Raw genomic sequence first — 22,938 nt, 5'->3', positions numbered from 1 at the left:
TTGACACATTTATGAAGGCAAAAACCACACACTCATCATAATGGAAGACTATATTTGATCCAGTGACAGTACAAAAAATACTACAAATTTTGGTTGTCTGTTGACTGTCAGAAAGGATCCAAGAATCTGTCCCTGACAATGTGGAGGCAGAGCTGCGGTCACGTTTAAGATGATCCTTCGACACCTGTGTGTTTTAGAGAGATATTAGGTTTAATTATTCATGCATTCATACTCCAAACTTCATGTCACCCGATGGCCCATATTTGTGGCTTACAAATAGCCATTTATGCACTACTACAGCTTCTACCTGCCCACTCGGATATGACTTTTATAAATGTGTGGAGCGTGCATGAGGAAAAAAATGTAAAGCCTGTTTTACACTGCAAGTATAAAAAGCAAGTTTGTGCAGCGACAGACTAAATGCAGTATCAAACCTGCATGGTGCTTCACAATGACAGTCTGCGGTGTGACATACGTGATGTTTGGAGGGGAGAACCCTGTAAGCCACAGTGCCTTTGGTGAGCTCTTTCTTTCTGCAAAATTAAAATAATCATTCTATGGTACATTCTAACCCATAGCGTTTATAGGCTTTTACCATGCAATTGTTTTTTAGTTGGTTGCTCATTTTTTTTTTGTTTATATGGTGATATGTTTACCCTTAGTGATATTTTTTGCGATTTTTCATGTTTAGTGTTGTTTTTGATCATTTATTTTTTTACATACTTTTTGTGTATAATATTTTTACATATTTACTAATACACATTTCATCACCTTTAATCCTGATGCTGTACATTTGAAAAGGAACCAGCACTAGTGAATTTCAGTGTCACATTTGTTCCTGTCATACATAATGGACAAATGTGATTTATTCACATGAAAAATTGGTTTGCATATCAAGAGTCAAGGTTTAGCTGGTTAGCAGGTGTCATAACTGCACCATCAGCACACACAAAAAAAATATTCCTTTATTGAAAAGTAATTGTTTTTTTATTAGATTAATTTCTGTTTGTATTTTTGCAAGCAACATGCAGCTCTAGTGTGATCAGTCACATGACATTTACAGTATTCATAGTCCTATAGTTTCATATGTACAGTTAACGATCTCATTGCTAACCCAGGGTAAAGTATGATCTGTAATAATATTCCCTTCAGCAGCTCAGGTTGAAGTGCATTACAGCGGGTGAATGATGGAGCGGGTTAGTTCAGAGTGAACGTGATCGGTGTGTTATCATGTGTGTTTGTCAGTGTAGGCAACGGGGATCAAAGCGCTGAATCAGAGCGGGTTTGCTCATGATAAGAAATTATTTGAAGTATGCTGAAATGAATTATGGGAATTGTATGAGTAATAAATGCAAATGCACCACCATCCGCCCACCATCAGTTAAAGCTTTCACTGCTTCTGACTCCTTTTCTTTTCTTTTCTTTTTCTCTATCTTTCTCCTTCATCTATCTATATATCTATCTTTTTCTTCTGTCCATCCATCCATTCTTTCTTTCTTTCGCTCGTTCGTTCATTCTATCATTAATGAATGAATTAAAGAATGCTCTTCTCAGATCTCATGCTCATTTGATACATTCTCTGTATGTTTATGTATTTAATCAGTATGTCTATGGCGTTGACAGGGTTGCAGAGTGCTGTGATCTTGTATATAAAGGCATATGATTTTTAGCAGATTTTCACCTGCTCAGACTCGCATCCTCCGTGACATCAGGGCACCGTGAGCGGCCAATAAAAGCGTTTCACGGGTCAGAGTTTACGTGTGAGATGCCACCCTTGGTTGTATCGCTGGCAGAATACGTTAGCTCACCATGTCCGTCTCTCGCCACACCAGGTAGTGACCCTCAGCTCTGCCCCAGACACTCAATTACAGCTCTACAAATAGCCTTGGCGCTATATTGGGATCACTCAGGGCCAACTGGCCCCCAGTTTCTTCCAATCTTGTGTGATAGGAGCCCATTTCAGCAGAATCAGCATGCCGCTGTGTTTTCCCAGCAATTTTGTCCCTTAAGGCTGGCCTCCAGTGCCCTAGGTGGACGTGTATATTAATGTTGAGCGTCCAACAGTGGGGCCTGGTGGGTGGGTGTTTAGATGGTGAGAATAAGATTTATTTTATTTAATGAGGGTTGAAATAATTATTTTGGAATAGTTTCACTCATATGCTGTTTTATTTTGTGGAAAACAAAAATCTGTTTTTAGTTAATCGTCACACAGCTCTTTTCTTTTTCAAAGCTTATAGTGACCATCACGCTCCAAAAAATACCCATCAAAAAGAAGGTGTCCTGCTAGATTTAGCTACAGTACTCCAATTCTTTTAAAGCAGGGCTGGAAATTAATGGGAGCTTGGGCCAAAAATGCCGCCAAAATGAAAAAAACAAACAAAAAAAACAAATTCAAGATGAGGGGCAAAAAAATGCCCCTGCACAATTAAACTAAATCTGTTTCATTTGTCACAACGGTCCTTTTATTCTATTGATTATTAATAGTAGTTTATTTATGGTCCTGTACCATCAGAGATTAAGCATGCAATTATCGAACCTGTTTTAAAGGAAATTAACCTGGGTTCACAGGATTTTAAAAATTTCAGACCCATTTCTAAATTGATAAGATCTTGGAGAATAATCAACTTGTTGATTTCTTGACTGAAAATTGTATAATAGATACTTTCAGTCTGGATTTAGAACTAAACATAGTACTGAATCAGCGTTATTAAAAGTTACAAATGACTCGTGGAAAGGGGTTGCCTTAATGCTGTTAGATTTGAGCGCAGCCTTCGATACAATAGACCATGTTGTTTTCATAGAACACCTTAGAGACTATGTAGGGATAAACAGTGTTGCCCTTCAGTGGTTTTCTTCTTATTTACAGGACAGGACATGTGCTGTAAACATCAGAAACTGTTTCTGAACCTGCAACTATCTCTTGGGGTGTTCCACAGGGATCAATTCGTGGTCCAACCCTGTTTTCTTTATTTGCCTTTTTAGCCAATATAACATAAATTATCATTTGTGTGCGGATGATTTACAACTGGTCCTCCTCTTAAGTTAAAGGGATGGTTGACAAATATTTCCTACAATTAAATGAGGACAAGTTTATTATATTTGGGAATAGACTCCCTGAGAATGAACTGGATGAAAGTTAGGGTCTATTGTCAAACAACATGCATGGTTTTGTGAAGAACTTAGGAGTAATTTTTGACTCAGATATACGATTTGATCGCCAAGTAAACAGTGTTGCAAAAGCATCTTTTTTTTTCAGTTGTGGACGTTATCTAAATTGAAACCTATCCTTTTAACCAAGGATCTGGAAACTATTATGCATGCTTTCATTTCCACATGATTGGATTATTGCAATAGTTTAAGTGGATCTCTGGTTATTTGTCTTCCGTACAGTATGTTCAAAATGCAGCAGCGAGACTTTTAACTAATACCAGAAAATGGGATCATATAACACTTGTGTTGATATCTCTTCATTGGTTACCTGTAAATTATAGAATCCAATACAAGGTGTTAAAGGGGTCATATTGTGTGTATTTGGTGTAATGAAATGTGTTTATGCGGTTTAAGGTTAAAAAAACACATTATTTTCCACATACTGTACATTATTGTTTCTCCTCTACGCCCCGCCTTTCTGAAACGCGTCGATTTTTACAAAGCTCATCGGTCTGAAAAGCGAGGTGTGCTCTGATTGGCCAGCTATCCAGTGCGTTGTGATTGGCCGAATATCTCAAGCGTGTGACGGAAATGTTACGCCCCTTACCATATTGTGATGCCTTGTCCCGGCCGGAGTGACGGGACAAAAACATGAAAACCCATTATCCAGTTATTCATTAACCCATTATCCATTAACCCATTATCCATTATCCAGTGGGGACATAATTACGGATTATAATGACTTATACTCTATTTTTACGCATTGCATTGCTCTTTGGATTTGAGACTTTAATCTTTGCAACTTTACAGATCTTCTTTATGCACCAAGAGCTTGTAACACTCCAAAGAGAAAGTAAAAATTGAAATCGCATCATATGACCCCTTTAATGTTTGTGTACAAAGCCTTGCACTTACCAATCTCAATGTCATCTACACTCTGCTCAGAACTTGCTCTTAATTGTTCCACGGTCTGGTTTAAGGCGTAGTGGAGATCACACCTTTTCAGTTGTGGCTCCCACACTTTGGAATGCCTTGCTGTTATTCATAAAATCTTTGTCAACTATAGACATTTTAAAAGGAAGACTTATTTATTTAATCAGGCTTTTGGCGTTTGAGTGGGTCTGTTTAATGTGAGTGATTTCGTTGTTTGATTTATATTTGTGTGATGTTGTGTTGGTATTGTATGTTTGTAATGTTATTTTTGGTGTTTTAATCATCTCTGTACAACACTTTGGTCCATTCTCATGGTTTTGAAAGTGTTTTATAAATAAAAGTTGAGTTGAGTTGAATTGAATTAAAGTGAAATATGGAAATTAATGAAAAGTGTTGATTACAGCATTAAATTTAGATGTAGACAGCTTCATTTATTATAACAAGTTTTTGAGAGTGCAAAAAACTGAATTGAAGTCATTGACCACTTCAGTGATGAGAAATATTCTTTGCTTTCTTTATATTTTCTTTAATTTCTGTATATAGTTTATTTCCAGATTGAAAGACCATTTTGTTGTCTTGCTACCAAGATAACCAATCTTAAGTCTCGATTTTCTAATGTGTAAAAAACAATAAACAAATTCAAATCAGTTCTCAGCTTTTGTTTGTGTAGCCAGAAAAAGCATGCTGTTTCCCCATACACAAAAAATATTTTATTTGTATTCTGACAACACGGGTAATTATACAAATTGTATTTTTTTACAAAGGTCAAAAATGTCCCAGGAAATCAATTCCAGAGGGCAAATAATAGAAAAGTTCATTTCTGATCCTGTTCTGAAGTGACTTGAATATAAGTCATTATTCAGAGTTGATATTCTCCTCAGCTTTTGAATTGCATTGGCTTTCACGTTAAGTTTCAAAAATTATCTGCTGAAACTTTGCACCAGGTTTGACATAACTGACTGGATCTGCTGTTCGCAAATTCGGTGTATCATGTCAAATATGTGAAACTGAAATTGAAATGTGAGAGATACCGTTGGGAGAAAACTTAGTGATTGAGTTATAACTTCAATTTGGCTCGGTTCTTCACATAAAGCTATTATATAACTTCAGAGGACTCGGAATATAGTGCACACATTATATAAGCTACCTTTGTGGGGTTTTTGTCCTTTTTGGAGCTTGAAAACTGTGGTGATATTGAAATGAGCTGTGTGAGGATTCTTCAATTCTGCTTCTCTTTTAACCAGATTATAAATCTGCATGTCCTGCACGTATCAGACAGGACGTTTAACCTTTGTAAAATGTTCAGGATCATGCGGCCACCCATGATGTAAAATCCTGGATCTGTAAGCCTGTTAGATTAACTCTGAGCATTAGGCATAGTTATGTGTTACATCAATATCTAAATGTCAAGCAGGAGACTCCGCCGATCCTTACACAAGCAGATCTAAGTACAGACGCTCTGGAGTGCCAGTGTTTGTCAAAGCAGCTGCTAATTCTCCGCAGAACAATACGCATTTGACATCTTCTGATGCTTAGTCAACCCTGATAATGTAACATGGCTTATTTGTTGACCCAGCATCAGTTGAATTTAAAACGCTGGGCTTCACTTCAGGAATGAAGACTTTGTAGCCATAGAAACAGACGTGTCACATGATTGCAGTTCCTGCGCTGTCAGTAAGGATCGTGTAGCTAGAGAAAGCTTCTCCACTGACAGCTGCTTATGAGCCCTGCAGAATAACAATCCACATTCAACTTCAGTCACTGGCATTCATCCAGATGATTCATGAGCTTTATTATTCCTGCAATTGCTAATTATGAATGAATGCTTCAGTATAGCAACTCTTCCCTCTTAATTGTAGAAATGAAATAGATATGCATGTATTGTGAACATTCAGACTAAGCATGCAGGATGATTATTGAAGTGATTTTGAGTTTACCTCCAAGACAATAATCATTCTAAGTAGTTTAACCCTTCTGAAAAACTAGTCATATACAAGCAAACAGAAAGCTTTTTAAAGTGGGTCTTAAATTGATTAATCACTTTTTTTTTTATTGATTCATGTCTAAAAAATGAACTGAATTTGACTAACAATATGAGATGAGAGAAAGGACAGTTGAGGTGTGCATCCGTTTGCTCATTTGTAAATTTTGCATGTGCAATACAACAATGAAATCAGAAATACAACATTTTGTCACGGCACACCACTACTTTATGGAAAACCTAGTTCAAGTGCATGCATTGTTATCATTTTCATGCTTAAAAGTCTTGACTTTAAAAGAAAAAACTTATTTTGTCGAAATAGTGAATGCAAGACAAAAAATAATAATGCATGGCCTCTGTGGGCTTCCAAATGTTTTCTGTTATGAACTCCAGATTTCACTGTTTCTCACGGCTCCAGTTTCACACTCAATAGTTGTACTTCATCTCAAATGCTGCCTGTTCATTTAGCTTACACTTCAGAGATCTTAAGGTCTTTTTTATTTGCATTTTGAGTCTGCCTTCTGCACAGACTTTATTTCGGTCTGTGCGGGGTCAGCAACAGAGCTAATGCAGTCATATATGGACAGTCCTGAGGTCATATCTCTCTCTGAACGTGCTTTGCATATTTTCAATTTGAATGAGCAAAGCAGCTCTGGATGACAAACTAAACAGATCTCTTTACAGATCTCTCTAGTGACAGTTGAATTTAGAGACTTATTTTCATTGCACTGTTTGCACGGGTTTCTTTCTTTGTTTGTTTTCAGGACATGTGACACTCTAAACTGCCATGTCATAAAAAGGTCAAAGTATTACATGCACCAGACAACATTACAAATATTAGTCTTTTCATCAACTTTTTTTATTATTATTCTTTTTTTTTTTTTTGACATTTTTTAAGGAACAATAATGAAATATTTTGCATTAGATTTCCCACCTATTTAAATAAATAAATAAATAAATACTTTTAACAAATATGTATTCAAATAAACAAACAAACATACAGTTAGTTAGTTAGTTAGTAAGTAATCCTTATTGCATTTTTTTTGGCTGATTACACATTTTTGAAATTGTGCCTCCCAAAATATATCTAAATGAATGTTTAATTATTTAACATTTTTTAAAGATACAGTACACCAGGGGTATTCAAGTCAATGTAATAATGCAATAATAATACAAATAATGTAATATTGTAATAATTTTTTATTTATTCAGTCCTAGTTAAAAACTTGATCTAGAATACATTAAGTACATTACAGGCAGACTGATGAGCAAATGATATATGATATATCTTTTATCGCACAAAATAAAGCAGTTGCATAAACATAGCCACAATGTTAAGACTGTCTTTGAGACTTTAGTCTTTGCAACTTCAGGGATCTTATCTATGCACAATCAGCTTGTAACACTCCAAAGAGAAAGGAAAACTTGAAATCGCATCATATGATCCCTTTAAGAACTAGTTTGATCAACTAGCAGTTTGCCAAGAGGTAATCAGTCTTACTTTTCAGATTCAAATGAGTTGAATATACCTTTCTGTAATGAACTTTAGAAAGTTATGACCAGTCTTGAAGAATGAATAATTTTTTGAGACTAGTCTAAGCAGTTTATGCAACCAGCAACAGGTTCAGTTATACTTGGTCACATCAAAAAACATCTCAGACTTTTCATTGGAGCTCAAATGTCTTATACCGAAATCACAGCAAACAAACAAAGACTGAATGAATCCACATCAAACAAATAATCCGTGAGCGTTTCGCCATACAAATGCCTTCAAACCGGCCCCTTTAATATGAGGGGCTTCCCTCGGAGACCTTGCGGCCTCGCTCAATATAAGCGCAAGAATCCTTCCTCCTCCTCCTGACTGTGCGGTTATGAGATAGCTACGCCGCAAACAGCCGCAGCGGTTTAGCCGCAGGTCAGGGAGAAGCCGTCATTCATTTTGGCAGGACGTTAAAAGCCTCTCTTCCTGATCTCTGCAGCTAAATGTCCTTTGAATGTTTGCTGAGCGGAGCCTCGCGGGAGCCCGGGGAATCTGGTTGGTAATCCATCGATTTTGGACTGGCGTAGCAGCCAATCGGATTTGGAGCATATTGTTTTGTTTAATGACAGGTGAAGCGTCCGGTCTAAGCCAGGAGGTCAGGCCAGCAGGTGGCTGAACGAAGACAATAAGCCGCGCTCTTATCCGCGGCTAAGACCTGCCGTGTCTCTCCACTCTCATTGGCATTCAGGGAAAACCTCGCTAGCTAACAGACAGCTTAGCCCATGTCAACAAATCCCAGTCCACCCGGGCCAAAAGAGCAGCGTGTTGATCTGTGTAAGGCGCTAAAGCTGGACATGTTGTGCTATTGTTTTGACTGGCAGAGGCAAAGAGGATAAGATACGTACGATAAGAGAATAGGATCAAACCTCAGCGACTCTCCAAGACACCGCTGACCTTTTCAGTCTGTCATCGAGCAAAGACAGCAGATCGAGCCACACGCTTGTACTGCGAATTCGTGTTTCCAGTTGGGCTGTCATTTAATTAAAACTTTAACTGAATGAGCTGCTGATTCATTCATCAAATTAATTGCACATATCAATATGTGAAAATTAAGATAATTCAAAGACATTACACTGCCGGCTGAATAAAGCGCTTGCTGAAAAAAATTAATTAGTTAGTAAGTGACGAAAAAATGTTGGCTTAGAAAAATTAGCCTAGGTAAATAATCTTCACTCTAAATGAGAAAAACTTAACTGAATCAAATAAAATATCGTGTGGTCACTATTTATTTTCAATTAATAAATATAATTAATAAATATAATAATTGTTTAATGTAATGTAATAATGTAATAATCTAAAATAAATTAACTAAATAATTTTAATAAAAAATACATTAGAGAAAAATGTGAAATATGTAAAACGATTAAATTTTTATGTGTTCTCCGTAGTAATATTAAAATATTAACATACTTAAAACTACATTTTCTGTGTTCTGTGTTCCCTGAAATATAATCCAAAAAACCTGTTGTCAATACTGAAACCCAGCATGCATTTCAGCATGAATAAAGTATTTCATTGATGCTATTATTGTTGAATCAGAAAGAACTTTATTGCCAAGTGTGTTGACAGACATACATATAAGTTAAGGTAATGAAATATAACACGAAAAATAACGAGAACAGACAATAAAGTAAAACAAAAAAAAAACTATATAGTAATAAAAATGTAGAGAAAGGGTTCAGAGATTACTATTTTGCTTGCAAACTGTTTGTTGCTTGTCAGCACTCTTGATGTTTGTCTGGTAATAAGCAATTGGTTATTATGTGGAAATGTGAATAAATCAGCTGGATTTTATGGCTCTGTTCTTGATTATAATTGGTTGGTAAATGAAATATTTATTTAGCGTCATTATACAAAATTAAAACTATAATGTTATGTGTGGTATAATGAAGCTAAACTGTATAACTGACCCGAGAAATGATTTCATACATACAGTAGCTGTGTCAGTGTCATGTTCTCACACAATATAATCATTTCAGCTCAAAACAATTTTTCATTAACATTTTGAACGATTTATTTATTTATTTGATAAGCAGCCATGTAGTAAGTGGGGAGGCATACAGTCAGACGGTCATTATGGCAAAACAAACAGCGGGTTTATTGTGTTAATTAGCAGCGCTTGTATAACTGACCCGAGAAATGATTTCATACATACAGTAGCTGTGTCAGTGTCATGTTCTCACACAATATAATCATTTCAGCTCAAAACAATTTTTCATTAACATTTTGAACGATTTATTTATTTATTTGATAAGCAGCCATGTAGTAAGTGGGGAGGCATACAGTCAGATGGTCATTATGGCAAAACAAACAGTGGGTTTATTGTGTGTTAATTAGCAGCTGACTGCAAATGATTCCTTTTTACGGCCTCCCAATGACTCAGACGTGATTCTGGCCTTGATCCGCGATTCATTTCTACCTGTTAATGATGCTGTGTGTGTTTTGTGGGGCTCACGTGTGCTTGTGCTGTTAGTAATTCCCTGATGTTAGCAAGCTCAGCTCTTTTCAGACTTTTCAGACCAATCAAACGCGTCTCCTCCATTACCACACGCTTCAAACCTCTTTGATCCCAGATGTGAACAGACTGCATGATAGGACTTCTAATTAGAGTTTCACTCGAGTTTACAAACCGCCGAGACTGTTCGACAACCAGCACCAAAACCCAGAGAGGCACACATGGACGCTTGTGACATACAGTGAGGTTATCCCATGATCCTCATTCCTTCAGTCATTTTGTACTGATGTTTAACCAAACTTCAACCTAAAAGCACCTCATTAATCTTGAAGATTGTTTATTGAAAGTTTCTTCTATGAGAAAAAAGATCTCAATAATGTCTCATTGTACTATAAAATCATTGTGAACTCAAAACTATTTCTCTGCAGTTTTCTTATTCGTCTATTTTTATTTCTCCTAAGGGATTTTCAGGAGATACATCTGAGATATTTATAAGAAACATGACTGAGAACTTCATGAAGTTTCCTGAGCTGTGAAAGACCAACCTCTGGGAACTAGACATGATGTTTCACACGTCGTGTACTTTTGCTCTCTACACCGAAAGTCAAATATTAGTCAAAACGACAGTCACAGCCGTGTTATTTTAGTATTATTTATATGCTATTATTTTAGTAATTCATATTTTTTATGTTAATATAATATTATTATTTTAAATGAAGCTTTAAATTAGCTTTCAGTTTTGGTTTTCTTTTTAGGTTTAGTTGAAGTTTTGGTAATTTTATGTGTAGTTGTCAGTACTGTATTAGTTTTTGTTTAAGTTTTATGTTTAACTTTATTATATATACATACACACACACACACACACACACACACATCTATATATATATATATATATACACACACACACACACATCTATATATATATATATATACACACACACACACACAGTATATATCTTTTAAGTTGAAATTCATTTCATATTTAGATTTTAATTTATTTCAGATTTATTAGTTTTATGTTTTCATTTTAATTAGCAACAATTAATTAATTAATTTAAACTTTTAATTACTTAATTTCATTTCATTAAGTTGCAAAATCAATTAATTTTCGTTTGTCTTTTAAGTTTAAGTTCATTTAATATTTATTTTTTAAATTGATTTCTAATTAATTTTATTGTAATTAGGAATAATTCATTAAAAATGTAAATTATTTGATTTCATTTCATTAAGTTATGAAAGCAAGTAATTTTCATTTAACTCTTTTAAGTTTGTTTTCAATTAATTAAAAATGTAATTAATAGTTTTTCTTTTATAACAACAATAACAACACTGAGCCACAGCCATATTAACATTGTGGATGGCAGAGTTACTCAATGCCATACGACAAAAACTGAAACCAAACAACCTAAAAAAAGGTCTTCACACATGATGCTGTTAATGTCTTTCACGTGTTTAAAACATAAATGTCAATCAAGTGGCATGACTGATGGGAATTTGGCTCTTCAGGACCAAAACTTTGTACATTTGAAACTCCATTTTTAGACTTACTTTTAGACTTTTTTTTGTGATATGGCTCATATACTGCTGTCTTATCTTGACTACACCTTCAGCTTCTGCACTTGTGGAGATCTTTCACTGCTGTTGTGCTTCAAAACACATAAACTTATCAGCAAGGGTTGATACAGATCTTCTAGGGTTTTTGCTTTGATGGACAGTTGGATGGTACAGTTCAGAGTCAGACAGGTTTGTGTGGATCAGTCTGTTGACTAACCATCCCTTTAATTGGGCTGTTTTAACATGAATGCATTACTTTGATAAGTTTGCTCATTAAATAAATGGAATCAGTAAAGTCCTTCTAATTTCAGATTTTAAAACAAGTTGGGAATGTTTAATTATTCAATATATCTTGTATTGTATGTGTCTTCTACTGGATGCCGGTGACTGAAAGCATGCTTTGTGAGTGGAGGAGAGGGTAAGTGATCTCTGCACACAGAGCAGGTCTCCAGTCTTTCTCTGCAGTCCCTTAAGTAAACGGGAGGAGGGGGGCCGTGTAACTCAGAAGCACATTTTGACAGATCATTTTTCAGGCATATGAAAGGCAGAACCCCGAGCGCAGAGGATGAGTCGGATATCGAACGGACCTGCATCACTAGAGAGAGTCTAATTCTGACCACCAGACGCAGCTCAGATGAGCTCTGGGTCCAGCAACACACACACAAACACACAGCTTTATATGACAGCTCTGAACGCTTCACTAGCAGTGTCTGTGTGCTACTGGTTCCACTCACTGACTACATGCATCGTCATCGGCAGTTTTTCAAAAGGCAATTCTTCTGTACCACTTGAATCAAAAGTTAGCATTTTAAAATAAAGCAGTAAGCCATGAGAAGCCACATGTTCTTAGAAATAATATAGTTAATTCACTATATAAACAAATGGGTATTTAAACATGCGTTAATAATAATAATAATAATAATAGTTTACTATTATTATAATATAGATGTTGTATCGATATTATCGTATAGATACTCTCCAAACTCTGTAGTTATTACTGTTAACTAAAACTTAAACCATAAAGAAAAAAAATTGTTGCTCGAAATGAAATAAGCGTTTACTGAAATAAAAAAAATAATTAAAAAACAACAGTTGTTTAAGCTGACTTTTCTGCTTTTAATTTAGTTTGCCTTGATGTATAAAAAAGTTAATTAATATAAATTAATTATTAATTATTAAATGAATAAAAATACTATAATAAATGTAATAAAAAAAAAATATATATATATATATAGACATTTAAAAAATATAAAAATGACAAAAAAACATGCAGCGAAATTACTAAAACATGAAAATGGAAAATATAAAAACTAATTTAAAATATGAATAAAGACTATAATAGTATATCAATAATACTAAAATAACACTGATCATATTTCACCTTAAAATCAATAAACCAACAATAATAATGATAATAATAATAATGCTATTTTTTAAATTGTGGACAGGTAAATTTCATGAAAATTATGGCACAAAGAAACACATGTATGTATGTATGATGTATGTTATGATGTTTGTATGTATGTACGAACCTAGATAATTTGATTTTGATAGAATTTCATGGGAAATATCCATATTTAGTTGAGATATCTGACTTGTGATTGCATACTTTGTGGTTTTGGCAAACCTGAATGCCGTTTGAGACATTAAGTTCTCTTCTGAAACTCATGTCAGATCTCCACATCTGCAGGAGAATTAGAGATGTTGAAATGTAGGAGAACCATTTGAAATCTCATTGGTGATTTTTCCTGTGGGTGGTGATTGCCAGAACTGTTGTCATTTCTTTCCCATAATAGTGGCTCTTTTCCACCGTGACCCCTGTGGCTGAATTATTAATCCACCAGCTGGCATCCAAAATCGATCAATCATTCCATCTGCCCAGAAATTCTCCCACTCTAAATGTGTTATCATAATACACCACAAAACATGCTGTGCCCTTCGCAAAGCCGTTGCCTTGAAGGTCGTAGTGTTACATTGTGACAGATTGGCTGGTGTTTTAAGGTGAAGTCATCATGTTAAGTTGTTGCACGCTGAAGGTTTTCTCGTATGCAGTATTTGTGCATAAGCACATGAACATCAAGGGCAGCTGACAGACTCGTACACAGACAGATGTATAGAAGGATGCAATGCTCAGACAGCTCAGACAGGGTGCCGAGCCAGAAGTGTGTGTGTGTGTGTGTGTGTGTGTACGTTTACCCACCTGTGTTGGTGTGTGTATGTGTGTGAGCTGATCAACTGGCTGCTGTAGCTTTGTAACTCCGCACAGCAGACTCGTGGATGATAAATAACTCCCCGGGAAGTCTTGGCAGCGTCTGGCCATATTTTTCTGCGCGGTCACCTTGCTAAACTCGCACAGTTTGCTCCTAACAGAGTGATAAATACAACAATTCATACATCGTATCATAAAAGCGCTGAAAAGCTGCAGCTGCGAGTTCATTTATTTGGAAATGGATCAGTTGAACTTTGAGATGCGTGTTATAGAAATACAGAAATGCTGCAGTTTTGCAGTCGTGTGTGTGTGTTTTACTACTGTTTTCAATATACTTTAAATTTCAGTTTCGTTTTAGTCTCAGCAAAGTTTTGTTAGTTTCACTGGAATTTTATTACTGGGACACTCTTTTGTATTTATATATTTATATTTACTGATTTGTGAGAATATAAATAAGGCCTGAAATGCCTGAATGAAGTAAAAAAAAAAATAATAGGTTAGTGAAAGAAGGTGATCAATTTTCCAAAAAGTTTGACCAATTGTATTATAAGTGTTTACTTGAAGGTTTGAATTTCCATTTTCATTTTTTAAAACCTTTATTTAAATATTTTTAAGTTGTTTTCTAGAACTAAGTAAAAAATATGTAAAAGACAAATGAAAAACAAGCATCAGTGGTGCAAATTTGAGTTCGGACAGGAAAAACACCCCTGACATTTAAGGTTTAAAACTAGGTTGCTCACATTTCTAAAAGTTCTCATAACAATGAACAGTAGGATTTTTTTTTTATATATATATATATATATATGTGCCTTTGTGTTTAAAAAGAAAAAAAGACACGAATCACTAAGTGTAATTACAGCTGACTAAACTTAAATATAATTAGCACTTTTGTTCCACATTCAGGGAAAGTGCCAATTAAGTCAGCTATAGTTATTGTTAATCACTTGAGGACTTAAAGGAATAATACACCTAAAAATGACAATTTGCTGAAAATGTACTCACTCTCAGGCCATCCAAGATGTAGATGAGTTTGTTTCTTCATCTGAACAGATTTGTTTTGACTCTAAACTGTTACTTCCGGCTAAACTACGAGTCCTCTATCCACAATACTGGCTTCTCCAGTGGAAAAGTCATCTGGTCTGAATCAGGAGAGAAATCTGCACAGATCACGCACCGTTTAACAAGCGTAAACAGTCCAAAACAGCTCTACACAAATATGTGGGTGGATTTTGATGTGAGAGACAACTGAGGAAGGACTTTTTCACCAGAAGAAGTGTTATTATGGATTATGGACATTATTATTTTGGCCAGAAACAACAATTTGAAGTTAAAATGCCTTAATAATGAATTTGTTTTTAACACGCATACAGCTTTTGGCTTCACAAGATGTTAACTGATGGACTGGATTGTGATGCTTTTATCAGCTGTTTAAACTCTCATTCTGACGGCACCCATTCACTGCAGAGGATCCATTGGTGAGCAAGTGATGCAATGCTACATTTCTCCAAATCTGATGAAGAAACAAACTCATCTACATCTTGGATGGTCCGAGGGTGAATACATTTACAGCAAATGTTTATTTGTGGCTGAACTATTCCTTTAAGACAATGTAGATTTTGCATGACTATTAAACTGCATCACAGATTATAATGCCATCTGTATTTGTGAGTTGTATTCCACACACACACACACACACACAGAGAGAGGTCACATGACGCAACCATATGTAAAGATACTGTAATTACAAAAACAGCTGTTTATTTTTCTCATTTATTTTAGTACAGTCGGTTCATCAAACACTTTTTTATTTTTGAATTTTATTTACATTATTTGATTTTAGTTTATCAAAATGTTAACTCAACAGTCTTCATTGTAGTTTTAGAAACTAATTATAATGCTAATAGCAGTCTCTGTGTGTTTTTTGTGTTTAGTTACAGACTGTAGGTTTTAAAAAGCTATTATATGTAAATGATGTTTGCAGTGAAGTAATTCTCTCATCTCCTCCTCTCTGGGTGTCCTGATATTAGCACTCAGCAGTCATCTCCTGTTCTGTGATGGCTTGTGTTCATGTTGTGTGTGTTTTATTGGTGTGTGACTTTGTGTCTGTCTTTATCTATTGTAATAATATTACTTGAGTTAAATGTTCCAAGTAAATAGGAGAACTAAAATAAGTTATATGTGAAAATCGTAGCAAACAAATTCACCGTTTCCCACCGAGAGGGAAGACAATCTTTATTACGTTATTTAGAATTTTAATAAGATGGCAAGGTCACAGCAGTTCAGGCAGATGAAGATGGTGCTTTTAGTCTTTCAGTGGAAATCTGGATAATGTGCTGCTTCTAAACAAACCAGGACAGGATTAGCAGGATTATCAGTCAGAGAGCAGGTGTTTTTGTGTGATTCGGTGTTATTTTAGCATCACTGAAATGCTATTATAGTTTTTTTGTTTGTTTTTTTTTATTAGAATTTTCAGATTTCATTTTAATTTTAGTTTTTGTGTTTTTTTTTTTATATGTCTGTATAGTTTAAATTTTTTTTTTTTCAGCTTTAATTATTTTATTACATCACGGCAACTTTTTTTTTGTATTTTAATTTATATCAGTTAACATTTTATTTCAAGTAACAATAATGTTTTTTTTTTGTTTTGTTTTAGTTAACTATAATAACCCTGGTGTGAGTGTACAGTCACACGTAAGCAGATATTTCCAGTCATGTAAGTACAGATTCTGCTTGTGTGATTGAGAAACCTCTCCAAAACTGTCAAGTTTACATTACAATAACATAAGTGAAATCACCTCTAAAAACGCTGGATTAAAATGCTATCGTACATTTTGCTTCAGCTCAAATATTGTTGGTGTAGCTGATGTGCATGTAGATTCTAGAGTAAGAATTGGCATGAAAACCACTTGATGGCTTTTGATTGAACGGTGGCACCACGTGTTGTGATTTCATCAATTTACTTTTCTCCGTCTGGCCTCTCTTTTCCTCATCCGATACAGAAGTCATGTTGAGTAGGAAGATTTGAGTTCATACTCTTGTGTAAAACACTTTCCTATCATCCTGATGATCTCAAACCAGTAGACAAACCTTGTTTACTTGTGTCTCTGTGTACTTACAGTAAAATTACTTTAAATGGTAGCCTGTCAAGCTAAAAGCTACTCACAGTTGAATGTAGACACATGAATGTAGTGTTTTGCACGACACTACAAGTTACTCTGCCAACACTGGCTATTCATGTTTGTAATCAAAATATGATTTTTTTAAACATATTTTTTTCATTGAATTGAAAGCAATTTGCTAATATGAATTTGACTTCTCAAAGCTAATTGAGAGAGATGTAATAAGATAGCATTGTTGATTTTTGTTTTAAAAGAATGTCATGTGAAAAAAGTAATGCGGTATTTTTCATACTACAATACCAGTGCTGAGAAGCTGCCAAAGTCATTAACACCTAACTAATTCAATAAGTGATTTTTTTTCTCATTTATTTATCTGCATTCGGATTCATCACTTTGTGTTGCTTTTTAATATAATCCTTTGGTCTGCATGTAGCTGCTTCTTTGCCGAAAGTTCAGCAGATTTCTTCAAAATTTCATTGTTTGTTCAACATTTTGGATTTGCTTTACAGCCACAGGCAGGTTAAACCACAGATCAGCACAGAAAATACCAAATTTTACACATCTGCCACAGGGAAAGGGTGTATTATTACAAAAGCTACAATATTTGAGAACAGCTGAGCTACTGTCACACCACTAAAAAAAAATGTAGTTAAACAGATCCCCCAAATGAACATTTGGTCGTTGTTTACTAACCTTCATGTCCTGTATGACTTTTTCTTTTACAGAGCACAAAAAATAAAACGATTTTCTGAAACAACACTGAACAAAGATGTATAATGTAATTCAGATGATTTTAAATGGTTGTTTTAATTATTTGGGTCCTGGTGTTTTCTACTCCACCGAGTTTAATATAATTAACATGATCTAAGCTTTTGCTGTTGCACACAATCTACATGTTGTCTGATTGATAGTTCATAATTTTGTAGCAAGTAAAAGGCCTTTAATTTGAATTTTACAAACATCCGCCTTCAGCTTGTGGTCTTTTTGCTATCAAATCTTTATGTAAATGTAAGAATGACTTTGTTAGAAATATTTCAAAATGAACACTTACTGGACTGAAGCAACTTAGCTTTACTTGATAATCCAAACAATGTTTAAGAAAAATCATGTTTCGATGTGACTCTCAAATATGATCATCATGATGTTTATTTGTTCATGTCTCAATTGTCATTGTATTGCATTGCATTAAAGGGTTAGTTCACCCAAAACTGAAAATTCTGTCATTAATTACTCACTCTCGTGTTGTTCGAAACCTGTTAGACCTTCGTTCATCTTCGGAACACAATTTAAGATATTTTTGATGAAATCTGAGAGCTCTCTGACCCTCCCATAGACAGCAAGGTAACTACCACGTTCAAGGTCCAGAAAAGTACCAAGATGTTCGACAAAGTAGTCCGTGTGACATCAGTGGTACAACTGTAAAGTTACGAAGCTACGAGAGTACTTTTTTTGCGCAAAGAAAACAAAAAAAATGACTTTATTCCACATTTTCGTCTCTACTGCGTCACTTTGGACACGCGTTCACGACAGTACCGTCACGCGAGCGTGTAGTGGCGGCGGCGCTGACCCAGATCCGGCGTGATGACGTCATCAGCTTCGTAACTTTACAGTTGGACCACTGATGTCACACGGACTACTTTGTCGATCATCTTGGTACTTTTCTGGACCTTGACCGTGGTAGTTACCTTGCTGTCTATGGGAGGGTCAGAGAGCTCTCAGATTTCATCAAAAATATCTTAAATTGTGTTCCGAAGATGAACGAAGGTCTTACGGGTTTGGAACAACAGGAGGGTGAGTAATTACTGACAGAATTTTCATTTTTGGGTGAACTAAACCTTTAAATGTTTTGATCGTAAAACTAAGCATTCAAATATCATCTTACTAAGACATATTATTGGAGATATAGAGTGACGACTGATATTATATGCATGTTATGTCAAAAATGTACATTGCAAGCTATCAGAATTTCATCTTACTTTTTGTCCATATAAATATCAGCATCTGCAACAAATTGTGTATTTTTCTTCATTTTGGAACTCTAAAATAAAACGGATGTGTTTTATCAAGCATGAGCTCCATATTTTTATTATTTTAGATTTCATATTATTACAGGGTTAAAGCACGATTTTCTCATAAAGCTGTTTAAATGAATCCTCTCCCAGCTAGATCGGCCGTCGTCATCACACACTCTCCTATCGTCACTAAATATTCATGAACCTGCAGCGTGTCGTCGCCTCGTTTGAAAGGTCTCATTTTTGCTGTTTAAAAATCTTAATTCGCTCATTCAAATCATACTCGGAGAAACAGCAGAGTGCAAAGTCCAAGTGCAGAGAATCAGAGTTCTGTAATAGTGTTTGACCTCTGCGCCTGACCTCTGACAGCAGCTTACATCTCATTATGCCTCTGTCTGTCCAGCTCTAATGGGCGCCGTCGTCCTCGTCTCCTCACAATAAAGCTGTCCATTAGACGTCCACCTGCTCTCGCCGCGAGGAGATTTGGATGTGTTTTATTTGCTGCTGCATGTAAGGTGTGACAGGCAGATGGAATAACTCATCAGTGTCTCGCTGACTTAATGCACCATATGCGGCTTATTTATTTAAGGGTTTTCTTGGCCAAGCAAGATGTCTCTCAATATTTTAATCACGTAAACATATTACATTAACAGACTTGACGCATCACCATGACGATGTGAGTAATGGTACGGCTCATTTTTCGTGTTTTTACAAATGTGAGGGCGATATTATAGTGCGCTTGCTGCCAGTGCTGAGAAACTGCCAAAGTCATTAACACCTCGCTAATTCACTAAGTGAAAAGACACTTTATTTGTTTATTTGCCTGCACTCTGATTAATTGCTTTGTCTTATTGCTTTTTAACATAATCCTTTGTTATATCAGTGCTATCTGCTCCTCTGCAGAATTTCAGTGTTTGTTTAGTCTGTATTTTGGACTAATCTGATCTTGCTTTACAGGCACTGGCAGGTTATAGCACAGAAAATGACAAATTATGACACAGTTATATCTAAATGTGACCCTGGACCACAAAACCAGTCATAAGGGTCTATTGTTTTAGTTTTAGTTTGTTAGGATAGGACAATATTTGGCCGATATGCAACTATTTGAAAATCTGGAATCTGAGGGTGCAAAAAAAAATCAAAATATTGAGAAAATTGCCTTTAAAGTTGTCCAAATGAAGTTCTTAGCAATGCATATTACTAATCAAAAATTAAGTTTTGATACATTTACGGTAGGAAATTTACAAAATATCTTCATGGAACATGATCTTTACTTAATATCCTAATGATTTTTGGCAAAAAAAAATTTCCCAAAAATTCATTTTGACCCATACAATGTTTTTTTGGCTATTGCTAAAAATATACCCCAGCGACTTAAGACTGCTTTTGTGCCCCAGGCTCACATTTAAGTTAAATCTCGTAAGTAAAACCTAAAATGTTGCTACCGTATTTTTTACGGTATAATTCTGGCAACCACAGCTGCCAGTTTTTTACCGTAAACTTGATGTAATTTTTGTTACAGTGTAACAGAGCTGGTATGCACACACACTAAAGGTGCTTCACATGTAGAGTCCTGCGGCGGGGTACAGCATGAAGGGGGCGATGCTGTGCTGCGCGGGGCTCTCCAGCATGTGTTTGCGGTAATAACGGCGCAGTGCCGGGCTGCTCGGGTGCTGCTGTCTGACGTGGAGGAAGTATTCGTCCGGCCGGTTGGAGGTGAAGCCGCAGTCCTCGCACACGAAGATCTTGGAGCGCCGCTGGCGGTACGCATACTGCTGCCGCACGCTGTGGATCTTCCGCAGGTGAGACTCCAGAGAGCAGCGCTGCGTGAAGGCTTTCTCACACAGATCACACCGGTACGGACGGATGCCTGTGTGCAGAGAGAGAGACACTCAAGAGACTCAAAACCTGTTTATGGGAATCAGGGTTAGTGCAGTTAACCTTCATCCCTCTCTTGCGTTTTGTAACAAATCTTTCCCTCGTGGGTCAAAATGACCCGAAGGCCTAAAATGAAACTTTTTGTTTTTTGGTCCAGAAAACTTATATTGATCCATTTATGTTATAATATTTATGTAGGTTTTTTATCTTATTTAATTTTTATTTACCTTGTTTCCCCGCCAGCGTTTTTGCTGATTTTGTTGAGCGTTTACACCAAATTTTTCATTTTTTTTTACTTTTTTTTTTTTTTTTTTTTGTGGATGACTTCATCTTGAAGTTATTTATTTATTTGAAGTTATTTTATAGTTATTACTTTACAACTGTTTTCAATATTGATAATAATCAAAAAATGTTTTTTTGAGCAGCAAATCAGTATATTAGAATGATTTCTGAAGATCATAATAAGAAATGTGTACTGAGCAGTAAATCAGTATATTAGAATGATCTCTGAAGATCATGTGACACAGAAGACTGGAGGAATGATGCTGAAAATTCAGCTTTGATCACAGCAATCAATTACAGTTTAACATATATTCACATAGACAACAGCTTTTTGAAATTGTAATAATATTTCACAACATTACTGTTTTTACTGTGTTTTTGACCAAATAAATGCAGCCTTGGTGAGCAGAAGAGACTTAATTTTAAAACAAAACTCTTATAAACCCCAAATGGTGAATGGTACACATAAAATCAGAATATAAAAAGAAGCACAGTATGTCTGCTTATAATTTTAATATAAAATAAGACATGCTGAAAAAACATTTCAGTGAAGTCAGGAAATTGGCCTCATGGTTGCAGTTTGCACTCAAATTGATTTACATCCTACTGAATGTGAGAGAAAAACAAAGACAGACACTCTGGATGACAGATACAGTTGTACTTTTGTTAGTTCTGAGTGACCCATGGTCGTCGAATAAACACAGTGAGATTATTGATTAGAAAAAAACAAAATCTCATCAAGACACTTCAGCCCACATGAACACCCTGATCTGCTCTGAGTATTTAAACATAACCTGTAGTCTTGCATAATATTCTCAGCCTTTAACAAACAATGGCATATTAAATATGAAGTTTAAGGTTAAGTATTTCATTTTATTTAATTGCAAATGCACTTGGTAAAACGTTGCCTCCTTCACACACACCGGTGTTTGGCTGCTGGTGAGTATATACGGTTGCGGTCAGAGGTGCAGTACATTAAGCTCTCGACACACTCTTTGAATGTCTTTAATAGACTGTGGAGAGCTGTACATTAATGTGATCATAATCACATGCTTGGGCTGCAACTCTATTACCTGTCTAAGTAGATTACTAATGTCTTTTGAGAAACTTTGCGAGTGCCCTTGGCCAGAGCTCTCCCACATATGTGTTTTTGTATTTCCTCAGCGGATTCAGAGCACAGTGACGGCCGTATGCTGATTAACACTGTGTGTGGGAGAGTTTGTAAGAAATTATATTTTTACATCTTATTTTCTGAGGGAAATATGAGTGCCGCTTGACTGATTCTAGGGTGTTATGGGTGGTTGCCAGTATGCTTTTTGATCGCTAAGGTGTTTTAAGTGTGTTTTTATGCTAAATGTTTGCTAGGGCTTTGCTATGTGGTTGCTTGTTAGCAAAAGCAAAAAAAAAATTTGATCTACTGCATATGGATATGGTTTTGAGGCTCTTCTGCACCAGTTTTACTGTCCTGGTGAAAAAGCTATGTCTCGGATCTTTGAATTATTTGGCAGATTTGGTCCTCTACATAATATGTGTAATAGCAATAATAATAATAAATTCTCTCTGAAATTCTGGTCCTCAAACATGTTTTTATTTTATTTTATTATTTTTAAAATGTAATTACAGATTTGGTTCTTTATATAATATAAGCAATATAGTTATGTTTTCCTGAAGGCAAAAGTAAAAATGTTCTATGGTTCTGGTCTACAGTATAATTTTCTATAATTCTGGTCATTAAATATGTTTCGAGGTACACCATGCCTGTTTTATTGCCCTGTTATTGAAAATGGTAAGACTCAGAACTTCATAAAGTTTTTATTTTATTTTT

The 22,938-nt window shown here is 35.5% G+C and overlaps 1 protein-coding gene across 1 annotated transcript in view; it reads right to left on the bottom strand.

The window, feature by feature from the left end:
• Positions 1-20,425: 20,425 nt before the first annotated feature.
• The window catches only part of LOC107746622 (transcription factor Ovo-like 2), a 25,331-nt gene continuing 22,818 nt past the window's right edge, over positions 20,426-22,938 (bottom strand). The window contains exon 3 of the mRNA XM_016560917.1: positions 20,426-20,844. Coding sequence (XP_016416403.1) covers positions 20,513-20,844 — 332 coding nt within the window. The 3' untranslated portion in view covers positions 20,426-20,512. The remainder of the gene's footprint in view (positions 20,845-22,938) is intronic.

Source organism: Sinocyclocheilus rhinocerous, unplaced genomic scaffold, assembly GCF_001515625.1.
Source record: "Sinocyclocheilus rhinocerous isolate Xijiao unplaced genomic scaffold, SAMN03320098_v1.1 scaffold588, whole genome shotgun sequence".
Taxonomy (NCBI): Eukaryota; Metazoa; Chordata; class Actinopteri; order Cypriniformes; family Cyprinidae; genus Sinocyclocheilus; species Sinocyclocheilus rhinocerous.
The sequence above is the reverse complement of the archived record's forward strand: the minus strand, read 5'-3'. Positions and strand labels throughout refer to the sequence as shown.